Source organism: Benincasa hispida, chromosome 11 (assembly GCF_009727055.1).
Source record: "Benincasa hispida cultivar B227 chromosome 11, ASM972705v1, whole genome shotgun sequence".
Taxonomy (NCBI): Eukaryota; Viridiplantae; Streptophyta; class Magnoliopsida; order Cucurbitales; family Cucurbitaceae; genus Benincasa; species Benincasa hispida.
In genome coordinates this window covers 52,972,735-52,996,709 of record NC_052359.1, presented here as the reverse complement: position 1 = coordinate 52,996,709, position 23,975 = coordinate 52,972,735, and the positions used below count along the sequence as shown (strand labels likewise).

Genomic DNA, 23,975 nt, shown 5'->3' with positions numbered 1-23,975 from the left:
TCCAACTCTCTCTTGTGCCAAATTTGTGTGACATCTTCCTTGAGAAGAAAAACAGATTGTTCCTTCTCTAAAGGATTGAGTGAGAAACTCTTTCCTTTCATTTTAAATTTGAAATTTCCTGATTAGCTGCATTCTTAATCAAACAATATTTATCTTCAAAAGTAACTTTAAAGCCTTTTTCAATAAGTTGACCCACACTCAACAAATTATGGTTAATGTTGGGAATAAAGAGAACATCTTGTATATGTTTTGTACTTGTATAGCTTGTAATCACAATAGTGTCTTTTCCTTTGACAGAGATGTAATCCCCATTGCCGATTCTTTCTTTGGTGATGTTAGTTGGCTTCAAATCTCTAAACAATTCCTTGTCATAAGTCATATGATTGGTGCAGCCATTGTCAATTAGCCAATTTTTGTTTGATTCACTACCCATGAAACATGTAGCCACAAACAATTGATCTTTCTCCTCTTCCTCCTGATCAACAATCTTAGCCTCTTCCCCTTGCTGTTGATTCTTGCTCCTGTAAATTACAGCTTCATGCCCCATTTGGTTACATTTGGTGCACTTGGCGTCTGGTCTTCTCCAACATTTGAAAGGAGGATGACACTTTCTATTGCAATGTTGACATGGAGGATATGACCCCTTTTTAAATTTTACTTTGTTGTTGGCTGAGGATTCTCCATTAAGGTTTTGATTCTTCTTGTTGTTCCTTGCATTCTCATGTTTGGCTTACACGACTCCTTCAACAACACCTTCTAGCCTTATAGCTCTTCTTTGCTCCTGTGCTTGTAAAGCATTGAGAATTTCTACAAGAGTAATTTGAGTTAGATCCTTGGTATTTTCTAAGGTTGAAATAGATGTCTTAAATTTTTCAGGCACTGTTACAAGATTCTTTTCAACAATTCTTGAGTCCTTAAATGTAGAACCAAGTAATCTGATTCGGTTTGCTATGCCCAATAACCTATCAGAATACTCTTTAATTGATTTTGTTTCCTTCATCCTCTCCAACTTAAATTCTCGAATCAAATTTAGCACACACATTCCTTTGATTCTTGCATCTTCCTCATTAGGGGTGGTCATTCAAACCACAAAAACCAAACCGTTTCTAAAAATCGAACCGAAAACTCAGTGAAACCGAAAAATGCGAATTTTTTAAAAATGTCAAAACCAAATTTTAAATCGAACTGAACCGCATATATGCGGTTCGATTCGATTTGAACCAATAAATTGGTTCAGTTCGGTTTGACCACCAAACCGAACCGTTTCCACCCCTATCCCCCATACTCTAACTTGAGATACTTCCATATCTCATATGTTGATTTTAGAGTCATAATCCAAGTGAATATAGTAGATGAGACTGCAACAAACAAACAAGTCGTTGCCTTGGATTTCCTTATCTTTTTCTCCTTATGCAATTTAATCTGTGTCATGGTAGGATTATTTAGGAGGTCAGGAATTTCATAATCCTCTTCCACAGCTTCCCAAATATCTAAAGCTTCCATATATGCCTTCATATGAACTATCCAAACCTAGTAGTTGTCTTCATCAAATACTGGTGGAGACATTGAAGAAAAATTGGAACTTGCTTGAATGTCCATGACACAAAAAACACTCGCTCACAGATCCCTCAAGAATAAGGCTCTAATACCAATTGTTGTTTTAATATGAGAAAAACAAAGGATTCTGTTATTGCAAAGTTGAAGCAATGAATTATTTAGTAAAGCTTGTTGAGCCAAAGACAACAGAAATCTGCATTACAAAGAGGAACATAACAATATTTAAAGCTTAGCATAACAACCTTCTAACAAAAAGTCCTATACTTGCTCCACAATTATAGAGCATGAATAACAAAGTAAATAATCCCTAAAAATAGAAACAACCTTTGACACAATCAACTTAAACAGAGTGAACTTGTTTCAGTCCTAAAGCATTTTCTTAACATAATTTAAAGAAAGTAGTACATGTTAAATATTATTGAGTTATACTCACATTGACATTTAATTCTTAATATTATCAAATTATTAAATTTGATTTCATTAAATTTTAGTAAACAAATAATAAATAATTATTGAATATTATATTCCTAAATTTTTTAGGATGATTATCTTACTAGTTTAAAGAAGTGTAGGAGGAAAAAAAAAATCAAGTTAGTTTTTCGTTATCACTAACAACAGGAAAACTAATGTTATGGAACATGTTTAACCATTTTCCATTTTTTTAAAAAAAATTACAAGGTAGATTAATTTTTTTCCTTTTTTTTTTTAGAATAGATGATATTATTATACAACAACAAGGAGGATCCCACATCCCGAGATCAAAGCATCAATGCAACAAAGCACAAGCAAAGACAGGGCAACAAAACGCACACAAAGCTAACAAGATAAAACCTGAACATAACCAAACATAAACGTAAAAAAACCCCCAAATATTAGGGAGAAAGCCAGATAAGAGTGACCAAAATCCCACAACAAGGGACAACAACAAAACAGAGAACAACAACAAGTTCAAAAAGAAGAAAAACAACTGTAACATGCTAGATAAGACCAAGAAGATCAACCCACTAGGAAGCAACACGAGCATGAACCGTAGAGACCATAAGGTGAAACAAAGCAGACACCGACCTCAGACCACCCCTATGTAGCCGCCGATTACGTTCCTGACAGATGTAGTATATGGAAGCACACCAGAATACATGAAACAACTTACTACGCACCCCTTTACCCGACCCCACTCGACTCAACCAACTCAACTCATCCCAACCTGCCACTCAATGCGACGAACCTGACTGACGCAACACACCAGACCACACCTCTCTCCCAAACCCACACTCAAAAAATAAATGATCCCGAGACTCTATACTCCCACACACAGAAGACATCCCCCCTCTGACAACACACCCCAGCTCTTCAACAATTCCTGCATACCCAACCTGTCCCTCACAGCTAACCATGCACAGAAGAAGTGGCGCGGAATACCATCCCCCGCCCACAAAATACTAGCCCAAGACACCCTAGGACGACGAGGACGCAAACTCTCCCAAGCACTATCGATAGAAAAATAATCACTAGTACCTGGCTCCCAAACCCAATAATCCTCCCCCCTCACCCTAGGCCCCACTGCCTGAATAAAACCCTAGATCTCAAGCAACTCCCAAGACACTGTAGGCCACCTTCAACCTCCCTCACTATCTAAGAACTCTGATAACCTGGCCTCCAAACTACTCCCTGCATCATAAACCACCGTAGACCCATATGAAACGCCGTGGCAACCAAGGATCCCACCAAACAAAACAAGACCGTCCATCATCGACCATCAAATGAACCAGATGCTTGAATCTATCTCTATAGTGCAAGATAGTCCTCAAGCACCAAGACCTTCCAACCTCACTCCGAACAGCCCACAAAGCCGCCCCTGCAAAACATATGCCTCCACCCACGCCACCCATAATGAACCCAATTTAATTAAAAGAAGCTAGAGCAGCTTCGTAATAGCAGCCTGATTTTATGAAGCCACATGTTTCATACCCAAACCCCCCTATCCCAACGGCAAGTAACCTCATCCCACGCCACCCGTGCATCACCACGACTCACCGCACTTCCCTTCCATAAATAACTACGTAACAAACGATCAACCTCATGAGTTACACATGCAGGCAACACGAAGATGCTACATCAAAACACCTGAAAGGACTGTAAAACAGACCTAACAAGTTGCAACCTTCCAGCAAAAGAGAGAGACCGCACTACCTATCTTCTAATACGAGTTGTAATCCTCTGTATTAAAGGCACACAATCCACAGCCCTCAGCCGACCAACCAATAATGGTAACCCCCGATGCCTAATAGGCTGCGAACCATGAGAGAACCCCATAAATGCAGCCAACTCCTCTGCCTCACCAGATTCCACACCCAAAACAAACATGGAACTCTTCCCAACATTTGCAACTAACCCAGACAGCCCTGCAAAATCCGCCAAGATCTGCCTCACAAACTCCAAAGAATCTCTCTCAGCTGCACAGAAAATCATCAAATCGTCTACAAAAACAAAATGAGTCAGGCCGACACGCTCACACCGATCATGGAACCTAAACCACATAGGAGACTTATTCAACAACCTGAACAAGACCTCCATCACCATCACAAACAAAAAGGGAGACAATGGATCCCCCTGCCTCAACCCATTCCTACCAGGAAAAAAACCCCTCAAGGGAACCATTAATCATCACAGAGAATGTAGGTGACATAACACAAGCCCTCACCCAACTAACAAATTGAAGGGGCGTACCTATAGCCAGCAACACACCAAACAGAAAATCCCGGTTGACTGAATCGTACGCCTTCTAAAGGTCTACCTTTAACACACAATGCAGATTCCCTTTGCCCACCTTGTAGGCCCCCACAAGCTCCTGACACAATAAAGTTATCGAAAATTGACCTACCAGGAACAAACGTAAACTGGTTATCACTGATGAAAGAAGGCCACCATAACCTTAATCTTTCAGCTAAGATCCTCGAGATACACTTGTACACAACATTGCAATAAGAGATAGGACGAAACTTCTCCATACGTTCAACTCCCCGTCTCTTTGGGATAAGAGTAATAGCAGTAGAATTAACTCCACCAGACAGGTAACAGGACTAAAAAAAGTTCAGTACAGCATCACAAAAATCATCCCCAACCACACTCCAAGCAGCTCTGTAAAAATCCATCAAAAACCCATCGGGCCCAGAGCCTTCTCAGACTTCATTGAGAATAAGACCTTCTGAATTTCCTCGGACCAGCTGAACTGCACAATATGCCTAATCTGAGTAGTAAGATCCCTATACCCCATCAGCTAAGGCCCCAAACTACCTCGAAAGAACTCAACTGCTACCCCTGCCACTCTATCTGCACTGTCTGGCGAGTCCCCTCAGCATCCACAACCGTAAATAAACCACTGCAACTACGACGAGATCGAACACAGCGATGGAAGAATGTTGTGTTCATATCATCTAACTCTAGCCACCCCACTCTGGCCTTCTACCGGAGCGACGCCTCCTCCAATCTAGCCACTAACCATAACATCTCAGTAGCCCGAGCCACCTCCGCACATACTGATTCTGAGTGAGGATCCCTCTCCACCTCAGCCTGAGCAGCATCCATAATCTGCCTAGTTACCCGTACCTCCTCAAATAACACAGAGATATGCCTACCAAACGAAGCACGTAACACCCTCTTCACTACCTTTAAATTTTGCACAAAGCTAACCATGGGAGACACATCCTCAGACTTTCTCCACACTGACCTGATAGTATCAATAAAACCACCAGCCTCCACCCAATGAGAAAAATTGCGAAACGTAGGAGGCGGTTTACTCCTCGTTTCATTTGTAGAAACTAGAAGAGGACTATGATTAGAAATCCCCCACTAACCAACCCTAACCTCCGAATAGAGAAAAGCTACCTTCCACGCCTCATTAGACAAGCAACGATCCAACCGGCGCAAGATACCATCCCCCTGAATTTTACTAGTCCAAGTAAACTAGTTACTTGTCACACCCAACTCAACCAGATCTGCCTCCAACAACGTTCCATCAAATTCCTCCATCTCCCTCCAGCTAGGGCAACCTCCAAAATCCTTCAAACTACTATGAATAGCATTAAAATCCCCCAGAACAACTCCAAGAAGCTACCACGAGGCATACACATCAATCAACTGAGACCACAAATTCCTCCTCTCGCTCACGTGATTAGAGGCATACACAACACCAATATGCTCCTTAGCACTAGATACAATATCCACCAAGGTTCCAGAAATGAACTGATCCCCGATGATATCTATAAAAAAAATCATAGACACTCTTCCGCCACATCACCCAGATCCTCCAAACTTCTTTCCCACTATAACTACACACACACCTCCAAGCATCACCAATCCTATTCACCACTATATCAAAGTTCTCGCGATGAACCCTCGTCTCAAGCAAACAACAAAAGGTAACAGAGGAGGAAACCAGAAAATCTGCCACCACCCTACATTTAACAGGGTCATTCAAACCCCTGACATTCCAGGAACACCAAATCATGAATCCTGCGAGAAATCACACCTACCACCTCCCATTGGACTTTTGCCCAAACTTCTGAACATCCCCTCCATAACTGACAACGGATTAGGATCTGCCTGCACTAAAGCTAGTGCCAGCAAGTCTCCCCCCTCATCACACAAAACTTCAAACTGATTACATTCGTCAACATGCTTTACAAAACCCATAATTCCTGGGGACCCATAAACTACTTTGTTCCTCAAGGGCACGGAACCCGGTGATCCACTGCCTCCCCTATGCCCTACACCTCCTCTATCACGCCGACAACAACTAACCATAGTAAACTCGTCATCATTCCCCGCACCTCTATTCCCAACCACTAGGCTAACTTCTCTACCATCAATACCAAAATCCTGCCCCTTCTTCACACAGACACGTCCCCCATTCTCCCTAGACACTCCTCATTTACCGTCACAATACATAACTCTTGACTCTTTGCCACACCTTGTTTCTCACAGACTGCTCCTGGATGCCCAAAGGAACCACAACAAGCACACCTACGGGGTTTCCACTCATACACTACTGGAATAGTACGAGATTTCCACTCATACACTACTGGAACCATGACTGAAGAGGGAAATAACAAATCCCCATCCACCTGAACACAAACCCTCGCATACGATAACCACCGCCGCTCTCTTGTTGCAACATCAAAAGAGATCGATTTACCCACGACACTAGCCAACACTACTAAACCCCTACCCGTCCACAACTCCAGAGGGACACGCTTCAGTTTAATCCAGATAGGAATAGAATCAATTATTGTTGTTCCTCAGTAGCTTAGTGGTAGAGGGTCAGTTGTTAATCAATTGGTTGGTAGGTTCGAATCCTACTTGCGGAGAATTAATTCATTTTGATTTTTTTTTTCCATCTAAATCTCTCTCTCTCTCTCTCTTTTTTTAAGATAGCAGATTTCCCACTTTAATGAAACCACGGCTTTAAATTTAAATATTATCATAATTGCCATAAAACTCGAGCGAAATGTCAAACTTATCTTTTCATGAATTAATGTCAAAACGTCTACCGCTCAACCGCCATCAATGGGGTAAGGTTTCTGTATCATTTAAAACTCTCCAAACGGCCATTAAATGATAACTTCCTAAGAAAATTTGAACCTATAGCTACTGGGACCTACAATTCAATTGGGTTATCCTTGCAAGAAAGCTGATAGATTAGGTTTTGTTCATTATAGAACTGGTATTTCCCAGCAGGATGAGGCACAGTTGCTACGTTCCCAAGAAATTTCTTTGCAGTTTTTTATGTTATATATTTCTGATGTCCATGAACTCGGCTTTCAGGAATGCACCCACTTTTGGAAACGAATCAGATCGCTTGGCTCTACTTGACTTGAAAAGGAGAGTACTTAATGACCCACTCAAAATCATAAGCTCTTGGAACGATTCCATGCATTTTTGTGACTGGATCGGTGTTACTTGCAGTCCCACTATTAGAAGAGTAATGACGTTGAACTTGGAAGCTCGACAACTGACTGGTTCACTACCATCTTCATTAGGAAATCTTACTCATCTCACTGAAATCAGATTGGGAGACAACAACTTCCATGGCCCAATGCCCCAAGAGTTTGGTAAATTAATACGATTGCGCCATCTCAATTTATCCTTCAATAACTTTGACGGTGAAATTGCGGCGAATATAAGTCATTGTGTTGAGCTTCTTGTTTTGGAGCTGAGTCTTAATGAGTTTGTTGGTCAGATTCCACATCAGTTCTTCACGTTAAGCAAGTTGGAACGACTTGGGTTTGGCGGTAACAATCTAGTTGGAATCATCCCACCTTGGATGGGAAATTTTTCTTCACTATTTCGTTTGTCTTTTGCACTGAACGATTTTCATGGAAGTATTCCTAGTGAACTAGGACACCTATCTAGATTGAAACTCTTCACAGTTTATGGAAACTATTTGACGGGTATAGTGCCGCCATCGATCTATAATATAACTTCTCTTACTTACTTTTCTCTTACTCAAAATCGACTCCAAGGAACTCTGCCGTCAGATGTGGGATTTACTCTCCCCAATCTTGAGGTCTTTGCTGGTGGTGTCAATAATTTTGGAGGGCCTATTCCGATATCCTTGGCTAATATCTCCGGTCTCCAGGTCGTAGATTTTGCTGAGAACAGTCTTATTGGAACTCTTCCTCATGACTTGGGGAACTTAAAAGAATTGGTGAGGTTCAATTTTGATGACAACAGACTTGGAAGTGGGAAAGCTGATGACTTAAATTTAATCAGGTCTCTGACTAATTGTACTAGTCTACGCGTTTTGGGTCTTGCTGGGAATCACTTTGGAGGTACATTGCCTCTATCTATTAGCAACCTTTCAAACCAGCTGACAATATTAACCTTGGGTAGCAATTTGTTAAGTGGAGGCATTCCTGTGGGGATTGGAAACTTGATTAACTTACAAGTTCTTGGAGTAGAAGGGAACAATTTGAATGGTAGTGTCCCTTCCAATATTGGGAAGCTTCGTCAGTTGTCTGTTCTTAATTTGAATAATAACATGTTAACTGGGACAATTCCATCCTCCATTGGTAACTTATCTTCAGTGACCAAGCTTTTCATGGAGGATAATAGACTAGAGGGAATTATACCACCAAGCTTGGGACAATGCAAAAGGCTCCAAGCTCTTGACCTATCTGGTAACAACCTAAGTGGGACCATACCAAAAGAAGTTCTCAGTCTCTCTTCCCTTTCAATCTATTTGGCCTTAAATCACAACACACTTACTGGACCATTGCCACATGAAGTTGGTGATTTAGTTAGTTTAACACTGTTAGATGTATCACAGAATAAATTATCAGGTGATATTCCCAGTACCCTTGGTAAATGTATTGGCATGGTACAGTTGTATTTGGGAGGTAACCAATTTGAGGGAATGATTCCTCAGTCTTTGAAAGCTTTGAAAGGTCTAGAAGAACTAAATCTTTCAAGTAACAACTTCTCTGGGTCAATTCCTCAATTTCTTGACAATCTTTTTTCACTTAAATTTCTTGACCTATCCTATAATAATTTCGAGGGAAAAGTGCCCAAAGAAGGAATTTTTTCAAATTCAACCATGTTTTCTATACTTGGAAACAATAATCTATGTGATGGTTTGCAGGAATTACATCTACCTTCGTGCACATCTAACAGAACACATTTGTCCAACAAGCTCCTAACACCAAAAGTGTTAATTCCGTTGGTATCTACTCTCACATTCCTAGTTATTCTTTTGAGCATCCTATCTGTATATTTTATGCTGATAAAGTCAAGGGAAAATGTTTTATCTTCAGCTGGATCTGTGGATTTATTATCACAAATTTCTTACTTAGAGCTCAATAGATCAACAAATGGGTTTTCTATAGACAATTTGATTGGTTCGGGTAGTTTTGGTTCAGTGTATAAAGGTACTCTTTTGAATGATAAATCAGTTGTTGCTGTTAAGGTTCTTAACCTTCAACAACATGGTGCTTCCAAGAGTTTTGTTGATGAATGCAAAGCTCTCGCAAGCATACGACATCGAAATCTCCTTAAGATCGTAACTTCTTGCTCAAGTACAGATGAAAAAGGTAATGAGTTCAAAGCTATAGTATTTGACTTCATGTCCAATGGAAATCTGGACGGTTGGCTTTACCCTACACATATTGAGGAGAATAAAAGAAAATTGAGCTTTATTCAGAGATTGAACATTGCTATTGATGTTGCCAATGCATTAGATTATCTCCACAATCAATGTGAAACACCTATCGTTCATTGTGATCTAAAGCCTAGCAATGTGTTGTTGGATGATGATATGGTAGCCCATGTTGGGGACTTCGGGTTAGCTAGATTCATCCTTGAAAGATCAGATCAATCTTCTTTTAGACAAACCATGTCAATTGCGCTCAAGGGTTCTATTGGATATATTCCCCCAGGTACTTTCCTTCCCTTCAAACTCTACAACCTTTCTGTAGCAGATGTTAGATCTTGATTTTCTTTTGGTAAAATGATGAGTAAATGATCATTGTATAGAGTACGGAACTGGTGGCAACATTTCCGTTGAAGGAGATATCTTTAGCTTTGGGATTCTACTATTGGAAACATTCATTGGAAGACGGCCCACTGACAACTTGTTTGGCGATGGCGTGGATATTCATCTATTCACAGCAATGGCATTGCCTCATGGTGTCTTGGACATAATTGATCCTTTTTTGCTATCTGAAGTCTCATGCCAACAAGAAGAAGAGAATGAAGAAAAAATACAAACAGTAGCAATTATGAGCGGGGAAGATCGTAGAGAAATTGAGCAAAGAAGGATGGAAGAATACCTAGTCTCAGTAATGAGAATTGGGCTGTCATGCTCCTTAACAACACCTAGAGAAAGGATGTCCATGAATATAGTTGTTAACAAGTTGCAAACAATTAAAAGCTCCTATCTCAAGTAGAAGAAAACAAGCTAATATTGTCCAACAAGATTTTCAAGAACTTGCAGGTTCGTTTACTTCGTTATCAGGATTTGGACCCATCTATGAGTTTCTTTCCTAATTTATTTTCCAAATTGTTTTCTACAGTATTGCTTAACCATTTTGGTTACATCTTGACATGTATGGTGAGAATAAATCTTGGAGGAATCAAAGTAAGGTATGTTGTTTCATCTACAAAAAATCAGTTTGTTCAAGTGATGAGTTATGAAGAAATATTATTCTGACTAAAGTAGAAAGAATATTGCTTATTTCAATTGTACAAAATATTATGTACCAAGGTAAATTTTTTTAGGAGATATTAGTGGATAGGATTGAATAAAAGAAAAAAAAAAATCTTCATAGCTTCTTTATATTAATTTTATCATGTCTATTACTTTATATTAATTCGGGTGCACCTACTGATCCGATGTTTTTATAATTGTGTTTCTTTTGCTCTTTTGATTCATTGTAATTTGAGGAATAGCCTCTTTTCATTACGAAAAATTATGTTTTAAAATAATAATGTTTATAACTTTATAGTTTTAACTAATGTTATTTATCATTTTCATTTGACATATTTTCTACTTTTTGGAGCTTACATTAACAGTATACCGTAAAATATTGCAGTAGTAATACTATATGTGAGGTTTGAATTTATTTAAGATATATGCGTAGTTGTTATTGATGTCTTATCTTCTGTGCTCGTGTTTTGAAACACCACATACGGTCCAAAATAGGCTCTGTTTCTTCAAGTTCAATGCTCTGTTAGGTTTGCATTGCAGGATTAACTCTGATAATCTCCTAGATGTTATAGAGTAGGCATGCTTCAATCCAATATTTTTGAGACCTGGACTTGCAATAATTTTACCATCAAAATCACTTTAATTGATGGGAGATGGGTTGCGACTTGGTTGCTTAGGTAGAGTGAACTTGAATAATGTTGAATAAAATCATAATTCATATCAGGGATTTATACACATGATATGATGAGAGATAGAGAAAAAAAAAATGTTTTGTTTGGTTCGGTTTTTTATTGGAACGATATGTAAATATGTATTTCTTTAGATTAGTTTAATTAATTATGAACGAATCTATAACCTTTCTTAATCTTAATGACCCACCCTGATCTAGACTGGAGCATCAATGGAAATTAGATCATATGGAATATTTTTACAGTTCGATTTTGAAAATGGGCAAAAATTAGCAAATCAAGATTTCTTCACATGTAGAGGTTGAGAGTATCCTGAAAATGCCCTCAAAATATAATTACTCACCCAAATTTGATGAATTTAGTTACGTTTTTTTTAGGATCCTACATGGGAAGAATTGAGAGATGTCGAAAAAGCAGCTTGTAACCCTAGGGGCATTTTAGTAATTATGTGTACCCTAGGGCTTCCTACTAGTCTATTTATTTGGCCTATTCTCTTGTACTTTGGGTATTAGAATTAATAATAAAAATCAGTGTTTATCGTGGTTTTTCTCCTTGTACTAGGGTTTCCACATAACTGTGTTGTTATTCTCTTCCCTACTCTTTTATTTCTAACATGGTATCAAAGCAAGGGGACGAAACCCTAGCCATTATGGAAGAGAACCATCCACAGTCGCCTTCAGCTGGTGGATCTTCGAGTTTTGATATGAAAACTGCTATTTGAGCCGCGGTAAAGGAGTGTTTTCATGCTGCTTTACCGGAATTAATTTCTGCCGTCCAGTTGCAGTCAACAGAAAGCCGCCGTCAATGGGAGCTGCACATGGACAGATCTGAAGAATACACAAACAGAGCTGATCTGCCTCGTCTCGCGCCGTCGTCGACTGATCCCTCAGGTACGACTTCGATCAGGTACGGCTGCAGCAACCCCTCAGACCCATTGCGAGGCGGACCAGATCTGGCTCCGATCGGGGACATTCGCATCTGCAGCAACCCTTCAGCAGACAGAGTTTCTTCCGATCGCGCCTTCGACCTGCAGCTTCCGACTGACGAACAAGGTGGGCTTCCGATCGCGCCTAGGGCTTCAGACCTTCGACAGCTTCCGATTGCCCCTAGGGCTTCGACTTCGACCTGTAAAAACTCAACTGCGCTAGTGTAACCTAGGGTTTTCACGTCAGATCCGGCGAACCCACTCGTCCGAAAAAAAGAAAAGGACCTCTCCGATTCTACCCTAGGCGCATTCGACCAACAACAGGCTGACAACCGCCTCCAACGGGCGACTACCTTCTAGCCGTCGATCTCCTTCTAGCCGTTAGTGGCTGCCCCATTTCCAATCGGTTGTGGCTCGACCCAATACCGAGATGAAAGCCCGGTAAATTCTTTCCCTATTTTACCTACTACAAATATCCTGCCTGTGTTTCCCTCAGTTGACAGTACGACCAGCCTGAGTACGGTTGAAATCAGTACCATCGCCCAGTCAGGCAATATACAGTCTTTTGGTCTTATTAGTGTGAACGGTAAAAAACCTTGGATTGTTGACTCAGGGGTGACGGATAATCTTACTGGTACCTCTGATCAGTTTCTCTCATATTATCCAAGTGCTGGTAACGAACGAATTAGGATTGCAGATAAGTCGTTCGCACCTGTTGTAGGAAAAGGGGATTTATCTCTATTTGAGGGTTTGGTTTTGCGGGACGTTTTGCATGTTCCTAAAATTTCATATAATTTGTTATCCATCAGTAAGATTACAAGAGATTTGAATTGTCAGACATTTTTTTCACCCGACTCTATTTTATTTTAGGATCTAAGCTCGAGGACTACGATTGGCACTGCCCGATACGATGGGGGACTCTACTTCCTAACTGATGATGTTTCCTCTAGGAATGATTATAGGACTAGCCTTGTCTCCTTAAATTTTTCTACCTCTGAGAATGATTTTCTGTTATGGCATTACCGCTTAGGGCATCTGAACTTTCAGTACATGAAACACTTATTTCCGCATTTATTTCGCAATATTAATGTGTCTTCTTTAAATTGTGAAGTGTGTATTCGTGCCAAACAGAGTCGTGTCTTCTTTCACTCCTAGCCCTATAAACCATCCAAACCCTTCACCTTAGTCCACAGTGATGTTTGGGGTCCCTCACCAACCACAACCTCCACAGGGAAATGCTGGTTTGTCACTTTTATAGACGACCACACTCGGCTTACTTGGGTCTTTCTTCTCATTGATAAGTCCGAGGTGTTATCTATATTCCAGCAATTTTATGCCACTGTGGAAACCTAGTTTAATGTCAGGATTGGTATTTTGAGAAGTGACAATGGGCGGGAATTCTTTAATGCTTCCTTCCAGGAGTTTCTTACTTCCAAAGGGATTATCCACCAGAGTTCGTGTGCCTACACTCCTCAACAAAATGGGGTAGCAGAGAGGAAAAATCGTCATTTGGTGGAGGTTGCTAGGTCCTTAATGCTATCCACATCACTCCCGTCTTACCTATGGAGTNCCAAATGCCTTCCCGGGTCCTCAATTTTCAAAACCCCTTAGACTGTTTAAAAGAGTCATACTCTACGACTCGTTTAGTCTCCAATGTACCACTTCGAGTTTTTGGCTGTGTTGCCTTTGTTCACTCCCATGGTCCAAACCGCACGAAATTTACCCCCCGTGCTCAAAAGTGCGTCTTTGTTGGGTATCCACTCCATAGCGCGGGTATAAATGTTACCACCCATCCTCTCGCAAATATTTTGTTTCCATGGATATTTCCTTCCTTGAGGATCAACCCTTCTTCCCTGTTAGCCATCTTTAGGGGGAGACCTCTAGTGAAGAGACTAACTAGTCCACATATACAATTCCCTTGGAGTCTGCCCCTATTCCTGAACATTTTGGTCCCATCCTTCCTACAAATCAAGTCCCATGGATAACATACTATAGGAAAAATCTTACGAAGGAAACAACGTCACCTGTTGCATCTCCGACTCCGGTCCATGAGTCAAACCCGACATCAGGTACATGTATTCCTGAAATTAATGAGATTGATACTTGTACTAACAAGTGCAGAGAGGAAAAAGGAAGGAAAGGTCTGATAGCACCACTATAGCAGATGGGAAGACGATAGTGAATGACGATTCAGACACAGCTCTAGAAAATGTGAATGATACTAAAGATAATGGTGAAAAAGGTGTGATTTTTGAAGATGAGAAACAGGCTCACAATGGAAATTCTGATAGTTTGAAGGAATATGATGCTTCTCTTGATCTTCTAATAGCCCTGAGGAAAGGTATTCGGTCATGTACAAGGTACCCCATGCATAGTTACATGACATACAGTAATCTGTCATCAGAATTTAGGGCCTTTACCACTAGTTTAGATGCAGGGGTGATACCAAGTAACATACAGGAAGCAATGGGAACTGAAGTTTGGAGGCTGCTGTTATAGAGGAAATGAGAGCTCTGGAGAAAATTAGAACGTTGGACCAGGTGATCCTACCTAAAGGGCACAAGACGGTTGGGTGCAAATGGGTTTTCACTATAAAGTACAAGTCAGATGGGATTGTTGATCGGTACAAAGCCAGGTTAGTTGCTAAAGGGTTTACTCAAACCTTTGGGGTAGATTACTCCGAGACATTCTCTCCCGTAGCTAAACTCAATACTATCCGAGTATTGCTATCAGTTGCAGTTAACAAAGATTGGCCCCTTGCATCAACTGGATGTAAAGAATGTCTTTCTCAATGGAGAACTTGAGGAGGAAGTCTACATGAATCCTTCTCCCGGATTTGAAGATCAGTTCAAACAGCGAGTCTGCCGGTTGAGAAAGTCGCTATATGAGTTGAAACAGTCTTCGAGAGCCTGGTTTGACAGATTTGCCACCTTTTTCAAAGGACAAGGGTATACCCAAAGGCACTCAGATCATACACTTTTTTACAAAGAAGTCAACTTCAGGGAAGGTAGCAGTTCTCATTGTGTACGTAGACGATATTGTGCTCTCCGATGATGATGATGTTGAAATTGTGGAACTCAAAGCAAAGATGGCCAAAGAGTTTGAAATTAAAGACCTTGGGAAGTTAAGATACTTTCTCGGAATGGAAGTAGCCCGGTCTAGGGACGAAATTTCAGTGTCCCAACGGAAATACACGATTGATCTTCTAACGGAAACGGGAATGACTGGGTACAAACCTGCTGACACCCCAGTTGAATATAATTCAAAGCTCAGCAATACTAGTAACAGTGTTCCGGTCAATAAAGAAAGTTATCAACGGTTAGTTGGGAAATTGATATACTTATCTCATACGAGACCTGATATTTCATATGCAGTGAGTGTCGTCAGTCAGTTTATGCAGGCTCCTTGTGAAGAACACATGATAGCAGTTGAACGTATCCTTCGATATCTGAAAGGTACACCAGGTAAGGGGTTAATGTTCAAGAAGTCTGATAAATGTTGCGTTGAAGCCTACACTGATTCTGATTGGGCAGGGTCTGTTGTTGATAGAAAGTCAACATCAGGGTATTGCACATTTGTTTGGGGTAATCTTGTGACCTGGAGGAGTAAGAAACAGAGAGTTGTGGCCAGAAGTAGTGCATAAGTTGAGTATCGGGCCATGAGTTTAAGAATATGTGAAGAGATCTGGTTGATAAAAGTGTTGTCAGGTCTTCATCAAGACAATGAGCTCGTATGAAACTGTTTTGTGACAATAAGGCAGCAATAAGTATTGCAAATAATCCTGTTCAGCATGACAGAACAAAACACGTTGAGATCGACCGACACTTCATCAAGGAAAAACTTGACAACGGAAGTATATGCATTCCTTATGTTCTCTCAAATCAGCAATTGCAGATGTGCTCACAAAAGGATTAAGCTTTGATTACTGTGTCAGCAAGTTGAGTCTTATGGATATTTACGCCCCAACTTGAGGGGGAGTGTCGAAAAAGCAGCTTGTAACCCTAGGGGCATTTTAGTAATTATGTGTACCCTAGGGCTTCCCACTAGTCTATTTATTTGGCCTATTCTCTTGTACTTCTGGTATCAGAATTAATAATAAAAATCAGTGTCTATCGTGGTTTTTCTCCCTGTACTAGGGTTTCCACGTAACTATGTTATTCTCTTCCCTACTCTTTTATTTCTAACAAGAGACCTCTTACTCTTTATAAGATGAGCTAATTTATGTTAATGTTATAAGGTAAAAAGTCCAGTTACTTTTCTAACTCATACTATATGTCATATATATATTTTTTAAATTTTTATAAGAACTCATTTAATAATAGTAGAGTATAAATATCTTTGAATCAGAAAGAAATTATACTTCTTGATCTCCTTTTATTAAAAAAACTGTTAAATTCAAAGTTTAGTTTTGAAGTTTGAATTTATGTCCAAAAGACTTTTAAACTTCTAATTTTGTGTTTAATAGTTTCTTCATCTTTAAGAATGTATAATGGGTTATTTAACTTTTATTGTGTTTAATAGATCAATAACATATTTAAAACTTAACTAGCTTGTTAGATTTAAAATTGAATTCCATGAGACCAAATAAATAAAACTAAAATTTAAAGACTAAATTCTTAAATTAAGACGGTGAAGAGTTACCATTAGTGTTCATCTCATAAAGTCAATATATTTGTCTGACCTAATAATTACTTCCACTCAAAATCTGGGCCTAAAGCAACGATAAGCTTATTGTCACAAGTAAGCAAATAGATCGAGATTTATCATTTCTATTTCATAGTAGAATGGGGCACAAGTGCAGCAGTACCATGAGGATTCTGTGTATATTTTTTATATTGGATTTGAATCAGATTTCGGATCAATCTATATTGATTGACTGCTAAATCATTTTCGGCGAGGTCTGAATTCATTTTTTTCTGATCTTTCGGTAAAAAGATTCATTCTCTTCATAAAAAATAGGAGGTAGAACGAATAATTTTTTTTTCAATTCATCCTCGTTATCTTTATGATATCAGCTTTGGCAAAAAATATACCAACTTCTGGAAATAATGCTCCATCAGATGGCTTGGCTCTACTTGACTAGAAAAATCGTGAGCTCTTGGAATGATTCCACCCATTTTTTGCGATTGGGTTGGTGTTACTTGTGGTAACACCATTGGAAGAGAAGATTCTGAACTTGGAAGCTCGAAGTTTGACGGGTTCGATACCTCTTCTCTGAGAAATGTTAATTATCTCATTGAAATCAGATTAGGAAACAACTTCTATGGCCAAATTTCCCAAGAATTTGGTTGACTACTACGATTGGTCATCTCAATTTGTCCATCAATGATTTGAGCAGTGAGATTCCAATAAATATGTGTCATTACACTAAGCTTGTTGTTTTGTCAATTGGTGCCAATAGACTTGAAGGTCAAATTCCACGCCAATTCTCCACATTAACCAAGATGAAACTACTCAGTTCGGGTGTCAACAATTTGTTTGGAACTATCCCACCTTGGATTGGGAATTGTTCTTCAGTGTTTCGCATGTCATTGGCAAAGAACAATTTTCAAGGAAGTATTCCCACTGCATTTGGACGACTATCTAAATTGAAAGTCTTCACAGTTTATGATAATTATCTGACAGGTTCAGTGCCACCTTCGATCTGCAATATATATATATATATATATTTTATATACTTTTCTCTCACTCAAAATCAATTGCAAGTACTAGCACCACCAAATATTGGAATCTCTTCCTAATCTTCAATTCTTTTATTTTATGGTGCTATCAATAATTTCAGTGGGCCCATTCCCATGTGTTTTGCTAATACCTCTTGTCTTCAAGAAATAGATCTTTCTCAGAATAACCTCACTGGAAAACTACTCGATGACTTGGGGAGCTTAAAGGACTTGGTGATACTCAATTTTGATGACAATATACTTGGCAGTGGAAAGGTTGATGACTTGAGTTTTATCAATTTTTTGGCCAATTGTACTGGTTTAAGTATGTTGGGTATTGCTGGGAATCATTTTGGAGGAGTATTGCCTTCATCTATTAGTTATCTTTCAAACCAGTACTCACAAGCCTAACTGTTGGTGGAAATATGTTGCATGGAGTCATTCTCTTAGACCCCAATCATCAATACGTACAAGAGAAAGGGTAGAAAAGGAAAATTACCTAGAACAGTGGAAGTTGAGAAAGAATATTCGGATGGAGGTGGAGCATGACCAAGAAAAGGAAATATAACTGTATGGATAAGGAAAGGGACGACTTCTATTCTTTCAATAGCAGGGCATAGCGAGGGAGAAGGCAGTGAAGAATTTGGGTCATTTGCTGAAGAGTCTCAGCTGAAGGAAAGACAACCCTCTCGAATAGGCTGGTTCCTATCCTTTTCCTTTATAGTTTTCTTGTTTTTGATATTAGTTCTTAAGGGTTTTATCTGTAATCTCTTCCCTACTACTGCATAAATAATATACAGCAGATCTTGCTCTATTTTATGGGGATATCTTCTTTGTTGGGTACTAGAGCCATAAATATGTAGAAGCCAATGAGAAGAAAATATCGAGTATGAAGGATATGTTGTTGGTACTATGCAAGAATATGTAGAAACTAACCGAGGAGGTGAAGGAGACAAGCTTGTTGCAGAAGGTGACTGAATCAGGTACATGTGAAGGCTCAAAACTTAAATGCATGAGAAAATCCGTGAATCTGATTCAGGGCTGGGACCAGACAAATGGACAAATGGAGTGGACAAAAGCAAGTACAAAAGATTGGAGATGTCAATATTTTCAAGAGAAAACCCAGAATCTTGGGTATATCGCGCTGAGCACTACTTTGACATACACTACCTCAACGACGGCGAGAAAGTGAAGGTGGTTGTGGTGAGCTTTGCACTAGATGAATTTGACTGGTTTCGTTCGAGCCATGACCAACGGTCGATCAACACATGGGAGGAATTGAAGAAACGACTGTTCGAGCGTTATAGACCAACCAACGAAGAGAGTATAGGGGCTCGACTACTTCGGATCAAGCAAGATGGAAGTTACACTGACTATGTGAAGAAATTTGTCACCTACTCCGCACCATTGCTGGAGATGGCCGAGGATGTGCTGACGGACGTCTTTCTGAACGGGTTGGACCCATCACTGATAACGGGCAGAAATGCACGTTATCATAGTGCTAAGTTCTTAAACAATGTTGGATTGCATTGATGAAATATGTTAAATTGCGTCCATTAAGCATAAATTCTATAATATTGCGGTCGCATGCGTTCAACGCATTAGAATTATTGATTTTTATATTTTTGTGCAGAACATGCGTTAACGCAATGCAAAGATTGCGATCATAGGAATTCATTGGTCGAGTGCAACTTCACCGCAAGACTTTGCGTTGATCGTGCTCGCAAACATTCATCTGAGAAGGATTGTCGCAACTTAGTTGGCGCATCTGGGTGAAAGGCCAATTAAGAGCGATGAGACAGAAAGCTAACGACAGTCAAATCCAAATTAAGTTGACAGTCGATAATGGTCACAAAGTACATTCAGCTTTATCGGTAACAATCATTCGACACGTCAATCAAGAATTAAAGTTGTCCCATCTGTACAACCGGGAGAGAGAAGCTGCCTTTCACCATGGATGCCCTATAAATACCAAGTGAATTCTTCAAAAAAGGGGTTCACGATATATAGCCGGTTGACAATAAAACCAGTTGCTTTTGTTCATAATTTTCCTTTCCATTTTAAGGTGGAGCAAGAGAAGAGTGGTGGCGCCGGAGATCGCCCAGAGAAACTCGAGAGAGAACCTTGGGGCGTAAGAGCAGAGAGCGGACCGACTCTCGCGAGAGCGAGAATATCTTTAGAGCACGAGTAGAAACAGTGTAAACGCCTGGCAACAAGAAATTGCTACCAGGCTCCTTACTATACTTGTATTGTTATTTTGTACTTCATCTTCATATCTATTCAATGGAAGTTCTATTTCTACATCTGCTCACTCTCTTAATACGCATGAGTAGCTAAACTAGTTGAATGGGTTGAGAAGAACTAAGCTAACATGACCTAGGAAGTTCATTGCTTGCGATTGTCTTGTTTTATGCTGTGCAAAATATCCTTTAGAGCTACTCGAGAGAGTCTAAAGAAAGAACCTAATGTCTCGAGAGAACTAGGTTAGAATCTGGACTCGAAAGAGCAAGATTAGGCTTATATAAACAAGGGATAGGGACTTAGAGATAAACTCTGTTTGTCAACTTGCATCGCATGCATCCTAGGAATGGGAATGATATTATGTGGTCGCATATTTGTGTGAATGTCATTTTGTCATCGCATAAATAGGAATAGAGGTTTGTGTGTAAACCCTGTAGACGCATATATATCGCATACATTCTAGCTTTAGAAGCCGTGGTATTCGCACCGAGAGGTGGTTTACTGATGTATGCATGTTGCATGATCGTAAGCATGAACGCATTCTAGGGAGTGTTAGCCAAAACCTTTCTCAACCCGTTCACCGAATATTCATTGCATTTCCCGTTTACCAACTCTTTTCAAACTCCGTTATTTTTGTTATTTATTTTTAATCAACGCAATCGACAAACCAAACACTTTATTTATTTTCCCGGTTACCGCAAGGTTTTCATCAAAATTACCAACGCAATCTATTTTCACAAGTCTCTGTGTTCGACCCTGGACTTACCAGGAAACTCAGAGGAATTTACACTTGAATTCCGCTAGGGAAACTTGAGTACACAATGCAATTCCATCAACGCATATCATCCATATTTCCACTTCAATAAAATAACGCATCAATCACTACAAGCAGAAGTCATCAGTAGGCGTCCCAAAGGGCTGGATGAGTGTATGAAAGAGGCCCAATTAGTTAATGATCAGAATCTTGCTCTTAAAATGGCCCTTAGCGAGTTAGGCCTTGTTGGCCTATCAATAAAGAAGCCCAAAACGCAATGGGAAATAAAGCTTCAACATCAATAATGAAATATAACCCAAAAGGGTACGGAGCTGGGGCGATCAAACAAGTCTCAATCCCAGTTAAAGCGAATCCGGTGAAGAAGGAGGCACCAGTGAGACGATTGTCCGACAGTGAATACTGTGAGCACCTGGAAAAAGGGCTATGTTTCCGATGTAATGATAAATACTCACAAGGTCATCGATGTAAGGTACGTGAAAACCGAGAGGTTGTTTATTTCGAATGAAAGGGACGGTGGGGAAGAGGACCTAGAAACAGGGGTAACGGAGGAGACACCAAAGCTGCAAAGAGTCGAAGTGGTTGAAGACGTGGAAGCATCCCTGCAATCGATGATGGGATTTCCCAATAAAGGAACGATGAAGCTGAAAGGGACGATTCTCGATCGCGAAGTCCTGGTTTTAATTGATTGTGGTGCCACCTACAACTTCATTCATCAACGGCTGATTGACGAGCTTGGTCTGTAGGTCATGTTAACTTTGGGTTACGAGGTAGTAGTCGAAAATGGAGATGTCGTGCATGGGAGAGGATCTGTAAGTCTGTAAAGCTTTTGTTGCAGGAGTTGACGATCGAGGTTGATTTCCTCCCCATGGAGTTGGGGAAAATGGATGTGATCTTAGGTATGCAATGGTTAGTGACAATCGGATTCATGGGTTTTAGTTGGTCTTCATGGCTGATGTGTTTCAAGGAAGGGGAGAACACAGTCCTGCTCAAAGAAGACCCATCTTTAACTCGTTTAGAAGTATCCTTAAAGGTGATGGCGAGAGAATGGGAAGAATATGATCAAAGATTTTTGGTGGAGTTCCAGAATGTGGAATGTGCGAGTGAAGGCGAAATCCGAGATATCAGTCGTAGCATACAAGGCCCTCTTCCTGTGATGATTGAAGCTATGTTATAGGATAATGCAGACATTTTCGAACCACCTACCGGGCTGCCTTCCAAGAGAGTCGTAGATCATCAAATAAACCTATCAGCGGGGCAACCTCTTGTGAATGTCAGGCCATACAAATACAGCCACCATCAGAAGGAAGAAATAGAAAGCTTGGTGGAGGAAATGTTGTAGGCGGGCATCATCGGACCAAGTAGGAGCCCATATTCTAGTCCTGTGCTATTAGAAAAGAAGTAAGACGGGGGCTGGAGATTTTGCATGGACTACGGAAAATTAAACCAAGCAACCATAGCCGATAAGTTTCCTATTCCGGTGATAAAGGAATTATCAGATGAGCTCCATGGATCGGCAATCTACTCCAAGTTAGATCTTAAGTCTGGATACCACCAAATCAAGATGAATGAAAGAGATGTTGAGAAAACAGCGTTCAGAACTCACGAGGGCCACTATGAATTTATAGTAATGCTGTTTGGGTTAACAAATTCCCCTGCTACCTTTCAATCACTGATGAACCACATCTTCCGGCCATTTTTCGAAGGTTTATTCTCATGTTCTTTAATGATATATCCAGATATATCCACTCATGAACACTTGGCCGTTTTTTTTAATGTTCTGCGAGATCACAATCTGATGGTCAATAAAAAGAAATGTTCCTTTTGCCAAGCACGAATCCAATACTTAGGACACTGGGTGTCTTAAGAAGGAGTGGAGGCTGATGATGAGAAGGTGCAAGCAATGATCAAATGACCGTAACTTAAGAATGTGATAGAATTAAGGGGATTCTTAGGTCTAACGGGTTACTATCGGAGATTTGTCCAAAACTGTGGCCAGATCGCAGCACCATTAACACAATTACTTCAAAAAAAACAAATTCAAGTGGAATGAACAAGCGTCCAAGGCTTTCGAGGATTTGAAGAGGGCCATGATAACAATACCAGTATTAGTTTTGCCTGATTTTTACCTTTCATTTGTGATTGAAACAGATGCATCCGACTTTGAAGTGGGAGCTGTGCTAAGCCAAAACAACAGACCGATTACCTACTTTAGTCAAAAGCTCTCCCCTCGAGCACAAGAAAAGTCTATCTATGAAAAGAAGCTCATGGCTGTAGTGCTTGCTATTTAGAAGTGGTATCATTATCTCATAAGGAACAGATTTGCAGTCATTTCGAACCAAAAGGCGCTGAAGTTTTTATTGGAACAAAGAGAGGTGCAACCTCAATTCCAACATTGGTTAACAAAGCTCATGGGATACGATTTCAAGATACTATATCAACTCAGTTTGCAAAACAAGGCTGTTGATGCTTTGCCCCGTTTACCTGATGTAGTGGAGGTTTTTACATTGACATCACTTGATTTAGTTGGCCTCGGGACAGCCTTATAAGAGGTGGAGAACGACGAGGAATTATAGAAAACTATTGCATTATAAAGAAGATCCCAAGGGGAGGTCCAAATATCGGTGGTAACATGGGAAACTACTTTACAAGGGCCGGTTAGTAATCTCTAAAAAGTCCTCGTTGATCCCTTCCTTGTTGTGCACATTCCACGATTCAGTTTTTGGGAGGACACTTCGGGTTCCTAAGAACTTATAAGCGAATGTCGGGGGAGCTGTATTGGCAAGGGATGAAGGCGGATGTAAAAAGGTATGTAGAGCAGTGTGAAGTGTGCCAACGAAACAAAATAGAAACCCTAAATCTTGCCGTATTAATACAACCATTGCCAATCTCGGAGCAGATTTGGGAAGAATTAACCATGGACTTGATT

The 23,975-nt window shown here is 40.1% G+C and overlaps 3 protein-coding genes across 3 annotated transcripts; 2 read left to right on the top strand and 1 right to left on the bottom strand.

Moving 5' to 3' along the window:
- Positions 1 to 730: 730 nt before the first annotated feature.
- Positions 731 to 1,081, bottom strand: LOC120090756. The gene has a single exon (XM_039048465.1). The coding sequence runs from the start codon at positions 1,079 to 1,081 to the stop codon at positions 731 to 733; it is 351 nt and encodes a 116-aa protein (XP_038904393.1).
- Positions 1,082 to 7,173: 6,092 nt separating this feature from the next.
- Positions 7,174 to 11,090, top strand: LOC120091222 (probable LRR receptor-like serine/threonine-protein kinase At3g47570). Its single transcript, XM_039049143.1, has 3 exons — positions 7,174 to 9,989; positions 10,087 to 10,546; positions 10,626 to 11,090. The coding sequence occupies exons 1-2, from the start codon at positions 7,295 to 7,297 to the stop codon at positions 10,497 to 10,499; spliced, it is 3,108 nt and encodes a 1,035-aa protein (XP_038905071.1). The 5' UTR covers positions 7,174 to 7,294; the 3' UTR covers positions 10,500 to 10,546; positions 10,626 to 11,090.
- A 6,637-nt stretch (positions 11,091 to 17,727) lies between these two features.
- On the top strand, positions 17,728 to 18,444 carry LOC120090754 (probable LRR receptor-like serine/threonine-protein kinase At3g47570). The gene is made up of 2 exons (XM_039048464.1): positions 17,728 to 17,998; positions 18,200 to 18,444. The coding sequence occupies exons 1-2, from the start codon at positions 17,728 to 17,730 to the stop codon at positions 18,442 to 18,444; spliced, it is 516 nt and encodes a 171-aa protein (XP_038904392.1).
- Positions 18,445 to 23,975: the final 5,531 nt, after the last annotated feature.

Coding starts and splice junctions, on each gene's coding strand:
- LOC120091222 (XM_039049143.1), top strand. CDS start 7,295: ATGAGGCACAGTTGCTACGTTCCCAAGAAATTTCTTTGCAGTTTTTTA. Junction 9,990..10,086: donor TATTGGATATATTCCCCCAG/GTACTTTCCTTC, acceptor ATCATTGTATAG/AGTACGGAACTGGTGGCAAC.
- LOC120090754 (XM_039048464.1), top strand. CDS start 17,728: ATGTGTCATTACACTAAGCTTGTTGTTTTGTCAATTGGTGCCAATAGA. Junction 17,999..18,199: donor TTATGATAATTATCTGACAG/GTTCAGTGCCAC, acceptor CTTGTCTTCAAG/AAATAGATCTTTCTCAGAAT.
- LOC120090756 (XM_039048465.1), bottom strand. CDS start 1,081: ATGACCACCCCTAATGAGGAAGATGCAAGAATCAAAGGAATGTGTGTG.